General features: G+C 41.2%; 1 protein-coding gene across 5 annotated transcripts in view; it reads left to right on the top strand.

Annotated features, from left to right (window-relative positions):
* Positions 1 to 5,127: 5,127 nt before the first annotated feature.
* BLNK (B cell linker) overlaps positions 5,128 to 12,594 on the top strand; it is a 98,409-nt gene continuing 90,942 nt past the window's right edge. For 2 of the 5 annotated variants that reach the window (XM_088670384.1, XM_035137409.3), the window contains exons 1-3: positions 5,128 to 5,214; positions 5,797 to 5,878; positions 10,579 to 10,641. In XM_088670384.1, the coding sequence (XP_088526510.1) occupies positions 5,876 to 5,878; positions 10,579 to 10,641 (66 nt within the window). In that variant the 5' untranslated portion in view covers positions 5,128 to 5,214; positions 5,797 to 5,875. Of the gene's footprint in view, positions 5,215 to 5,752; positions 5,879 to 7,722; positions 7,935 to 10,578; positions 10,642 to 12,594 lie in introns of those variants that run through there. The other 3 variants (XM_088670385.1, XM_088670383.1, XM_035137408.3) reach the window with 3 other exon arrangements.

Here is a 12,594-nt window from a genome sequence, read left to right as displayed (position 1 = left end):
AGAGACTCTAAAAAGCCCAAAGAACAAATATAATTCAAAGAAATTTCCCAGTTAAATTGAAAAGCACATTGAAATACACACCCACAAAACCGCAACTGAGCATTTCAGCAACAATCGTTAAAAAGTGAAAGATGAAATGGAATTCTTGATGCATAAGTAGCAAGAGGGTGACGGACAAAAAAAAATTATTTTTCCCCCAGCCGTACTAACTAAACCATGAATTTATGATAGGGTAACTCAGGCAGATTACAATGGTTTTAATATTTACCTGGGAACAGGGATGCCAGCAGGATTTTCTGGGCCCAGGACACTGTGGGTGAATTGAGGCCCCTGCCCCATCACAAACAAGAACGGAGACTGGCATATAAATTTGAGGTGTGTATAGAGGCAAATTTAGAAATGTCATACATCTCACCACGGTGGGGCAGAATGTTATGGGGTGAGGTGACTTTGCTAAGTATAAACTTTGTAAAAAAAATAAATAGAAAGGACTATTGGTATGCATAATAAGACAAGGGTGGAATTGGCTGGTCCACTGCCATTGCTCTTGCTTCATCTCCTGTTTGTCTCTTTGTCTTCTACGCTACCAGTCACAAATGGGCACCAGCTATCACTTGTCCCATCCAGACCAATCTCATGCCTCCTTCTTGATGAATGGCTACAGAGGTGCCCATGGACCTCCCATTCCCAATAAGCTATAGGTTACAGACTATAACCGCTTCCCAAAGCTCTAGCAGAGGTTCCCTAGTGGCAGACGACAGAACTGCAGACACACTCAAATGCACAGTGAAGAATTACTGTGCTTTATGTAAGCATTTCCAGGTACTACAAACATTTTAGCAGCTACTATTTACAGTCCTTCTCCTTCATCGGCACGGTATACTTTTAGTCTCATGATAAACAGTCCTGATCTTGCAAAGTCATAGTATCAGCGTATGTGTGCTCTCCTTATGCCTTATGAGGAACAGCTTAGGGAGCTGAGTATGTTTAGCCTGGAGAAGAGAAGAAGGTTAAGGGGTGTTATGATAGCCATGTTCAAATATATAAAAGGATGTCAAATAAAGGAGGGAGAAAGGTTGTTTTCTGCTGCTCCAGAGAAGCGGGCACGGAGCAATGGATTCAAACTACAAGAAAGAAGATTCCACCTAATCAATCAATCAAGCTTTATTACGGTCGTATACCAGCTATTAAAATAAAAATGCTTTACAGGGCTATGGGGGTTGTCATTCGGGGTGGATATAAGAGTCTATAAGTTTGAAGGGGCTATGTTTGCTGCTCAAAGTAATTCCACCTAAACATTAGGAATTCTGCTCAAAGATTCCACCTAAACATTAGGAAGAACTTCCTGACAGTAAGAGCTGTTCGACAGTGGAATTTGCTGCCAAGGTTTGTGGTGGAGTCTCCTTCTTTGGAGGCCTTTAAGCAGAGGCTTGACAGGCATATGTCAAGAATGCTTTGATGGTGTTTCCTGCTTGGCAGAGACCTTGTGGTCTCTTCCAATTCTATGATTCGATTCTATGATCCTCATGCCTCAAAATGGCAAACTCATAGCTCCGCCTTTTAACTGCATCACCAGCTGATACCAATTCAGCTGCCACTCCCACACATTGAAGAAACTTCTTGAATGCTTTTTTAAACTTAAAGGAACCTTATATGTTTCTTTAAAGAATGGCTTCCCAACATAAGCAGCCTGGCACACACTGCAAGAGAACGGGGTTCTGTGGAGCTCTATGGGGCTCTAATGTTTATCGTTCCAACTGTGAGTGTTTGTGCCTACATGAAGGTAGACCGTAACCTGGGTTATGTGCATTCAAATGTACATAATTAAGATGGTTTCATTATCAGGTAATGGTTCTGTATCTGCTCAGGTGACACAAGAGGGAGCATTTTTTTTTTTGAAAGAGGGATGGGGGTCAGGGAATTTGATTCAGTTTGCATTTCAAGGTGAAACCTACCTAATTTGCAGTTTCTAAAACAATATGAAAACCCCAACATAGCTACACTTCAAAAGTCACACTTCTCTGAATTTTTCACTGTGATTCTCCAGCCACATAATGTGCACAAAAATGCATAAACTAGGTAGAGTGTTCATTTTTTTAAAAAAATGCATATATTAGTGAAAATAACATCAACAATGCTTTATATTTGAGGAAATGTGTATGAGGTAAATTTGCACTAACATACTGTTGAAATTTCATGAAGACTTAAACAAAATGATGAATGTGGAGTAGGGGTTGAACTCACTGGAATTTTTGCATCCTTCCATTTTTGGAATTACCTTGTGCAAGTATGGCTCGTTAATGTCATTTGGTTTGCAAAATGAATTTTAATCTGACGCCAAATTGTGTTGTTGTTCTCTCTCTCTCAGCCAATATATTAAGGCTGAAGTTCTAACCATTTTTGCCTGGGAGTAAGCCCCATTGAATGGAATAGGACTGACTGAGTAGCCATGCTTAGGACTCTGCCTTAAAGCAAGCTGTAGGCCTGCTCCTGAAACTACTCGTTTTACTTGTAGGAGTTTGGTCTCTTGTAAAAGCAGGATTTTGATCTTTTGACTGGCAGCGCCTCTGTCTTGCACACACAAAATATGTTTTTAAAGATCTGTCCACCCATGGCCAAGGCAGGATATGGTGTATATGCATGAATTCTGTGCCTCTCTTTTTTATAAAGGACTACTTGCTCAATAAAGGGACGCGGGTGGCACTGTGGGTTATACCACAGAGCCTTGCTGATCAGAAGTTGGCGGTTCGAATCCCCGCGACGGGGTGAGCTCCCATTGCTCCTGCCAACCTAGCAGTTCGAAAGCACGTCAGAGTGCAAGTAGATAAATAGGTACCGCTACAGGGGGAAGGTAAACGGCATTTCCGTGTGCTGCTCTGGTTTGCCAGAAGCGGCTTAGTCATGCTGGCCACATGACCAGGAAGCTGTATGCCAGCTCCCTTAGCCAATAAAGCGAGATGAGTGCCGCAACCCCAGAGTCGTTCACGACTGGACCTAATGGTCAGGGGTCCCTTTACCTTTACTTGCTCAATATAAAAAAGCATTGTAAAAAAAAAAATTCAGTAACATTCACATTTCAAATGAAAACAAAAACTGTCTATCCTTCTCCTCAGTAGGGAAAAAGTGCCTGGATTGTTTTCTTTATGAGAACTACTGTAAATGAAAAACATGTCAAAGTGAGGATGAGAGATGAGAACACTGAATAGAACTTGCATAACTCAGAATGACCTGTTTTCTCGATTAAGCTCTGAGGCACGAAGCCCCATTTCAGTTTTCCTACCATCTCCCACTACCACCAATGACACACATTGTTAGCTAGCTAGCAAACAGAATTTGAAAGCTAGCCAAGAGGAATGGAAGATAAAGAATGTTAATGGCTGCCATAAGCAGAGTATATAGGAATCCTCTTCAAAGGAAAAAAATCGTAGTTTTGACATAGAAATTGGTTGCTGCATTCACCATAAAGCAGCCCTTTTTTTGCAGTGATCACAGGAATAGGTTCCTTTAAATACTGAAAAATCCTTTAGAGAACAGGATTACTCGGCAACTGCAGTTGACATTCGTAATCAAGCAAATCTGTCTCCATTTGAATGAAAGCTCGACAGTTGCAAAAAAAAAATTGAGTGCATCCCTAATGTGGAGAACTGAACTTAAGATTGGAAAACCAAGAAACTGGGGGGAACCAAAATCAACAGATTTGTCCATCCCTAGTTTGAAAGCACCCTCCACATCACACATTTGCCATGCCCAAGCTTTCTCTTGGTGATAGAGGGTGGTATTCAACTAGGTTTTTCTCAGAGTAGACCCATTGAAATTAACGGACCTAGCTTAATCATGATTATTAATACCACCCATAGTACTTTTTATGATGTGGGGCAGGGGGTTACGTGGACACAATTTCAAACACATTTAATTTAAGGTGATATTTGGTGCAAATGATGACATAGGTTTCACCCAAAAACATCACTGGTTCAAGCAGATCCTCTGAGGCTTCCTCAACCTTGGCCCTCCAGATGTTTTGAGACTACAGTTCCCATCATCCCTGACCACTGGTCCTGCTAGCTAGGGATCAGGGGAGTTGTAAGCCAAAAACATCTAGAGGGCCGAGGTTGAGGAATCCTGATCTACTATATCAAATTAATCTTACACAAGATACTCTAGTAACTGTCTTTTCTCCTTTTTCTCCACTCCACACTGAGAGCCAGTGTTGTGTAGTGGTTAAGAGCGGTAGACTCGTAATCTGGTGAACCGGGTTCGCGTCTCCGCTCCTCCACATGCAGCTGCTGGGTGACCTTGGGCTAGTCACACTTCTCAGAAGTCTCTCAGCCCCACTCACCTCACAGAGTGTTTGTTGTGGGGGAGGAAGGGAAAGGAGGTTGTTAGCCACTTTGAGATTCCTTAAAAGTAAAGGGACCCCTGACCAAACTTGCACTTTGACGTGCTTTCGAACTGCTAGGTTGGCAGGAGCTGGGAACGAGCAACGGGAGCTCACCCCGTCGCGGGGATTCGAACCGCCGACCTTCTGATCGGCAAGCCCTAGGTTCTGTGATTTAACCCACAGAGCCAACCGTGTCCCTCCTTAGGGTACTGATAAAGCGGGATATCAAATCCAAACTCCTTCTTCTTCTTTAGTGAAGGAAGCAGACTACATGTGCAAGGCAAATGTGGCAGAAGTGTGCAACCATTCACCTCTTGCTCCTAGCACTGTCCCAGTACTAGGGGGACATTGTAGCTCCAACCACCTTTTGCATGTGGCACACAGTGTACTTAATAGTAATACACACCTATTTTACTCCAAAATGTAGCATCTCATGCCCCCTCCCACCCAGTTCTCAGCAAAATTAAGTAGCAAAAATTAAGTAGGCGGTTTAAAGAAATGTAAGCAAATTTCCCTAATTAATTTTCAGCACAGAACTGGGAGTTTAAATGTTAAAATTCCAGACCTATTCAGGCACTAGTGAAAGCTATCAGTGGATTTTGCAAAGAGGATTATAATAATTGATCTTCCTGGGGATATTGCAAGGGATTTTATGCAATGCATTCCCTGAACTAGTTTATGAATTTAAAGGCTTCTTGTTTCCCTCCCACTGGGCACAGCTAGCTTGTCAATCATCCTCCAAACACACAGAACAGTTAGCTTTCAGAGAAATAATAGAGAAAGCAACTGCTCTGGACTTTAAGCAGTTTGATGACTAAGAAGAACACTTGTATGTGGTAAGTTGTTCTTTAAATTCTCTGTACACAGTATCTTCATATCTGTCTGCATTAGGCTTGTTAATAAAATGCATTTATGCTTGAAATAACCACAGTGCATTGATAGTTGCTGCTTCTGTAATGCCAATATTGATTTTAAAGGATGTTGCATATTTCATATGTTGAATGCTTGATAAAACACCCATGGGAGCAAGTTGCTACAATTTAGCAAGTAGGTTAACAGTATAATTTCCAATTAACTGCTGCTTTAATGGGTACAGTGAGAAATTACTTTAACGACTACAGTAGTCAATCCATGTAAACAAGGCTTAGGAATTTGCTTCCTGTTAAGTGGAAGAAGAGTTTTAAATAGTTTGGATTTTTAGAAAGAAAGAAAGAAATATGCTTGCGTCAATCCCTCTAAATACAGAAACTCCAACATAGGAATGGGAGATTGAGACCTGACTTTAAAGTAATTACTTCAGTCTTTAAAACATATATTAGCACAGAAAATACTAAACAGGAAAAGGAAAAGCAGGATGTGGAACAGAATATCCTCACCCTCCAGTCTTGATGGAAACTTTTACATTTGTCATGTCACAGTGACTCAGGATTCCCGAACGAAACAAGCTGATTTCTGTCGAAATGAGTGATAACTTCATTCCTCCAGCTTTATTTCTAAATGGTAAGGTTCCATTGTATCTTTTCTTTCTCCCGCTTCCAAAAATGCAACATGCTTGTTTTACTGACTGATCTTTAAAAGGCAGGATTTATGGTGCTTCTGTAGCGGTATAATTATATTTATAAGAACATGGTGGGATTTGGCTTACACAAATGCAGCTGTTTTCTCCACTGTCTATTTTAGACTGTAAGCTCATTGGGAGAAGGGACCTATGTTGCCTAATTCTGATTATGCCATGCACATTAATGGCATGGGGCATACTGGTAGTAACAACAACAACTGCAGAACTCTGTGATCACCAGTGTGACTTAAGCGCTGGAATTTGCTTTGGAAGCAGGAATATGTTGGTGACAAGTAGGGGTGTCACTTGTCACTTGGGTTGAACTGCATTTTTAAGCAAACCGACTTAATGCACCAGAAGGCAGTTTTACTCTTCAGGTTTCTGTACTCCTCCAAATTCATATTATAGTTGAGTACATAAATGCATGCAAAGGATATCTGAAGAGGAAACGCATGCAAAAAAAATGCACATTTTGTGGAAAGAACACATTCAACATGTGGGTTTTTTTGTGTGTGTGGCTTTCAAAAAAAAAACAGAATGTGAAGCTGAGGTGGCTGAAATAGGTTGATTCATCTGTCCCTAGTGCCAAGATATTCTGTTGTCAATCTAACCTTAGTTTTGTGTGTGTGTGTTTGGTGGGGACCAGAAAAAGTTCTACACAGTAGGCTTGGCTAATGGGAAGCTCATAGGAGAGGCTCTCAAAGCCCAGTTTCCACCTAGCAATGCCCCAATGTGAACTGCAAGGAAAGAACTGGCCTTGAAGGATACAATACAATTTTGCCGTGAAGCTTTTTTTTTTGGTGGGGGGGGGTCAGGTCCTCACTTAGGTTTGTGCATCTATTTTATCATGAGCATCTTTAAGGTAGCTTATTTTGTTTGCTTGATTATGGCATTTCCGCTCCATGTTTTAACACATATGTTTTCAGGGTAGCTTGAACAACTTTACTGTCGTGTAAAACACAATACAGAAAAATAATAGAAACAAAAACAAAAGCGAGGAAACAACCATGAAAACACCTCGAGTTAGTCCCCAAATGCCAGACAGAACGAACATACTTTAAGTCATCTCCAAAAGGAATCTAGAGAAAACCATAAATGGGCTTCTTTTCAAGAAAAGTAATGTAAGAGCAACAACTAAAAGGGCTCTGTTCCTAGGAGATGCCAATCTCAGTAACCCCAAAGGATGGCACCTGGAGCTAAGTTGAAGAACACTGAATGTGAGTGCTGACAATCCCAAATTAATTTTGTGGATTCTACAAAATACATCTGTTTCTCTCTCTCCTTTTTGTCATGCAGCAGTGAATGTTGATAATATATTTTAATAGGTTGTTGGCATTTACTGGCATATCTCTGAATTTCTGGACATTCACAAATTTGACTGGGGTTGCAAACATTTGCCGTAACATATTCATACATACACTTACACGAAACAGAATACCAGAAGTCAGGGCTTCCAGCAATATGTATTTTAAGATGTGATTTGATAAACAATAACACTGAAGAAATCAAGATAAAAGATTTCCTACATACAAAACTTAATGCCACCAGTACATTTACTCCAGTAAACATCTCATTGTGGCAATACACCATTATCTAAGCTTGCTGTTGATGGTGGATATGCTTTGGATCTTTGCTTTGCATTTAGTGGTGAGACATCTTTGCCTCCTTGTCATGTTCATCGCAGCTTAAGAAGCAGAATGGCTGTCACTGAATGAAATTTGAAATGATCACACTAACAACTGTGCAACCACTGCAAAGGGATGTGTAGCTTTAAGCAATGACGACCACAGGGAGGGGGGGGGAAGTTGCAAAGGACACTTCCTCTAATAACTTCCAGAATCTCTCAGTAATGTTTAGTAAAGCAAACAGTTTCTGCTTTACCAGAAGAAAGCAGATCAGTTTGCCCTTGTTGTGTGACCCAGCATGGCCACAAAACTACCCTTCCGAGAAGAATGTGAGACTTGGACTGCTGTTCAAGTGGCAGATCTCCTGAGACAGGTACTGGGCTGATATGATATTCTAGACAATTGACTGTCCACAGATTAAGAGGCGGGTTAAAGAGTTGGTGTAACATTACTCCATTATTTTTGAAGTCGGTGGCAAGCTCTTAGAGGCAATATACTTGTGAAACTCTTCTATTATTAGCCTAAAACACCAAGAAAGGGAATATTTCATTAGTTGCCTGTGTTATACTGAATGTTATCACAACATGTATAGTTGTCAGGTTGCCATTAGGAATATGAATCTGGGTGGAGAATAGTTAACATATGCAGCATTTCAACTTCAAGATCCTCCTCTACATGCAGCCATGAGGAGACTCATATTCTTGGCTTCAAAACTGCCTGCACCCTCTCCTCTTACCCCCAACGCAAGGACCTGCCTGGCCATGCAAGATTCAGGGTTCAAGAGTTCTTACAGGGGGGTCATCCCTCCCCCTTAGCTATGGCGGCCATGTGACACCCCACAAGTCAGCTGACAGCTTCAAACGGCTCACCAGGCTGTAAGTTATATTAGGGGAAATTGCTTTGCAATACAAGTTTATGTTAGGCAAAAATATGTACATAGATGTGTACATTTGGAAAAATCCACACTAAAATGATTGAATTTGTGAAGTGTTTTTTTTTTAAAAGAAAATGCACACTGGCATAAATAAAATAAATGTCCATCTGACTGAGTTGCCCCAGCCACTCTGGGTGGCTTCTAACATATATAAAAACATAATAAAACATTATGTGCCATGCCAAACCTTGCACTATACAGTGTTGAAAACTGATCTTAAGATTGATAAGAGAGATTGACCGAAATTGTTAGATTTGCCCATCCCTGTGCCAGCTCTTGGAGAATCTACTAAAGGACACTCCAGTCTAGTTTTAAGGGAGGGGTGAGGATTTCCTCTAATGTGGACAAGCCCTAAGCAAAGCTTGTAAGATTCATCTGCAGCGGAGGCAAGGCAGCAGAGGAATAACAGCTGAAAAAGATATTCTTGTGTATGTGAGTGTACAACCATACTGGTAACCAGTGCTTTTTTTCTGGGGGGGACACAGAGGTACGCATACCCCTAAATATTTTGTGAATCTTTGTACTTTTGTGAAATTTTCTTGAGTCAAACTGAGAGTACTCCTAAACATTTTTTAAGAAAAAAAGCACTGCTGGTAACTGTATGTGGGGCTTGGTGGCACTGAGCCTCTTAGGCTTGCCGATCAGAAGGTGGGTGGTTCGAATCCGTGTGACAGGGTGAGCTCCCATTGCTCTGTCCCAGCTCCTGCTAATCTAGCAGTTTGAAAGCATGCCAGTGCAAGTAGATAAATAGGTAGTGCTGTGGCGGGAAGGAAAATGGCATTTCCGTGCGCTCTGACACTCATCACGGTGTCCCAGAAGCAGTTTAATCATGCTGACCACATGGACTTAACCATCCAGGGGTCCTTTATCTTTACCTTTTACATTTACTGGAAACTGTAGGCTCCCCTTCCTCACTCAGGATAAATATTTATTATCTTCCTTCTCCTCATATTGCAGCCTTGTTCTCTTCAGCAATTTGTCCTGTCCTGGCTTCTGAAGCAAGCAGGGGGGTGGTATTATTAAACTGATCACATCCTTGTCATTTTCACAATTTGTAGAATGTGTGATCTCACAGTGGCTCTGATGGTGCTAATTAGAGAATAGCTGCAACCCTTGACCCACTTAGCAACACTTACTACCTGTTAAGAGGTTATGGGGATGTGGAAGAGAAGCAAGAACTATGCACTCACAGAGCCTTTTTGTCCAAATATTCTCATTTAGCAAAAAGGGGGTATATAATACTGAGATATTTATGTCATTAAACAGGGCAATCCTTATTGTCTTTGCTTTTCACTTCTATTTCCTTCTATAAATTCATGAACTTTTAGAAGTCACATTTTATTGTACTGTTTTTCCCTGACTTTGCATTTCTACAATGGACGTCTGCACCACACACACACAAAAAAACCCACTTCTGCTAACTTCCTCTTTAAATCTAGACATACAGTACAACACATCTGTCCATGGTACAGGGTACAGGTCAAGAAAATATGACATTTTCAGAAATAGTGTTGTGTAAAAATTTTATTTAAAAACCCAACTCCAAAGGAAATGACAAATCACCCAGCAATCTTCTAAAAAAGGAACTGTGGAGAACTTTCTACTGAAATAGTTAGTACAAACTTATCCTACCCAAATTTCCTATTAATATGTCATGTCACTGGCTATTTTACAACACATGTCACACGTGTGGCATAAGCAACAGCAATTTGAGACACAACTGGATGGCAGCAGAAGGGCCTGTGTCTCCTTTTCTGTTGCCCACATGCATAAAAACTGTTGGCCATCATGATACTAGGGAGATTATGTCCCAGGCGTTTAGTCTGGTACAGGGATCAAAGTATCAGAATGGTACGTAGAGACCCAGGTTCAAATCTCCACCCTGTCATGAAGTTTACTGGATGACAGTCACCTCCTGTTAACTTACCTCACAAGGTGGTAGTGAGAATAAATAGACACTGTACTTAAAACGAACATTCATCAAGGCACTAGCAGTATGTCAGCCTGAAAGCCATCTAAAAGGTTTGTGTAATGTACATATCACCAACTCTAATATCACCTTTCCCTCCCTCTCCCTTTTCAGTGTGGGATGCATGACTGCGCCCGGATAGTGGAAAAATTGAAGATAGACGGAGCTCGATTTTTGGTAAGAATTTTTCGTAATTTCTCTTAGAAATTGTTAACAGAACGATGTTTTAGTGAAGGTATACGAGCAGCAATGATCGTGCCCTCACACTGTGAAACACTGATAGAGTAACACCAGTATTCAGCCTATTCAGTATTCAGGTATGAAGGCAACAGAAAAATACCAATAGAAAATGAACACAAAGAAAAGTGAACATTTCCCTTACCTTAAACATATAAGCGAAGCAATATATACTTAGAGTTCATTTCCAATTGTGTTGCGAGAAGTAAGTGACGAAATGTCATGTGACAAAAGCGATCTGGAGGAACTTTCATGGGCTCTTTCGCTTTTCATTACAATTTAATATTGCTCAACACTGTTGACAATGTAATACCAAATCCATGGTAAATTTATTCTTCTGATGGCATTTTGCCAATGCTCAGTGATTAGTTATGCGTAAGTTAGACTGCTTACAAATCTAGAACTATTCATTTTAAACTAAAAAGAAAATGAAATACAGGCACAAATTAAAAAATATATATTTGGAAAAAGCTTTCCCTGCCTTTCCCCTTCACTGACCTTCCCTTCTGTTGTGAGTCTTGCTTTATTTAGACTATAAGTCTGTGTCTAATTTTAATTTTATATACAGAGCATGCTTCTTGAAGGAAGACTGTATGAAATGTAATCATACAGGAATCATGAAGAGAAACTAGCATTTTATGGCTGTATGCACTCTGCCAGTTGACGGTCTTGAAATTTGCACAGAATATGACTCCCCGGAGGTTTTTGTTTTTAGAAGTGTGTGATTTTAGCCCTCATGACTGTAGGGAATTTGTTCTAAAGTTGGGGAACAGCCTGCAGATCAGGAAACCAAAGTACACGTTATGTGCTATGTTCAGTGGGATAAAGCTGTCAAAACATTATTAGTCTTGTGCCCTATGACACTCTCCCCCCTGTGTACAGGGAGCATGTAAATAAAGGAGCTATACTAAGTTTAGGTGGCTCCCTAACCCAACAGTCAGAGAATGCAACTTCATTAATGCTAATCTGTCACTAACCATTGTAGAACTTGAAAGTCTTGTTATCACCTCATTCACTTGCCAGAGCAAGGAGAAACCATCAAATTACCCTGACACAGAGGCGGAGCATATGCCCATGCTGCCCAGGGTGGGCACGCTCCCAAGGGGGGCGTGGCACGGAGGCTGCCCTCCTAGGCGCGGGGTAGTCGCTCGGGTGCCCGGAGTGGCACACGCACCCCGCAGCCAGGGGCGGAGCGAGCCACCCACAGGGGCAGAGCAAGCCGCCAATTTGGCGTGCCGCCCGCCCACGACCCCCAAGCCGTCAAAACGAAGGGGTAAGGGGGGAATGCCACCAGGGTAGGCTTGGGAGTCGCGGTAGGTGGCACGCCAAATGTCACTCCCTCAGCGAAGACACATAGGCGATTACTGAATGGTATGTAGAGACCCAGGTTCAATGTAGAGACACATGTCCTTTATTTTCTACATATATTTCCACGCAGAAACCTCTATCACAGTGGTCCTACTACTCACCCATAGATTCCTTTACCTTCCATTGTTCATTCCTTGCACACATATTAAATGATATTAAATATTAAGATTCCAAATAAGGTAGGGTTGCCATATTTCAAAAAGTAAAATATCAAGACTCCCCAAAATTGCCAAGCTTTTTTTTTCGATTGATTTGCCTAAGATCCAGGACAAAGTGCCCCCTTTCGGAAATTCCGCCCGGACATCAATTCCATCTTTGGAATCCCGGTAATGTCTGGGAAAATCCAGACATATGGCAGCCCTAAAATAATGCAATCAAATCAGTTAAGCAAAGTAAACCTTTGGACATGTATGTATTTCACTGTAATTAAAATCATGAGGGCAGAATATCTTCAATGGCATTTTATGTCTCTCTCCTCCCTTTCTAGATTAGAAACAGCCCCGCTTTGCAAGGCATCTTTCCAAA

The sequence above is a fragment of the Zootoca vivipara genome, chromosome 5, assembly GCF_965207765.1.
Source record: "Zootoca vivipara chromosome 5, rZooViv2.hap1.1, whole genome shotgun sequence".
Classification (NCBI taxonomy): domain Eukaryota; kingdom Metazoa; phylum Chordata; class Lepidosauria; order Squamata; family Lacertidae; genus Zootoca; species Zootoca vivipara.
The sequence above is the reverse complement of the archived record's forward strand: the minus strand, read 5'-3'. Positions and strand labels throughout refer to the sequence as shown.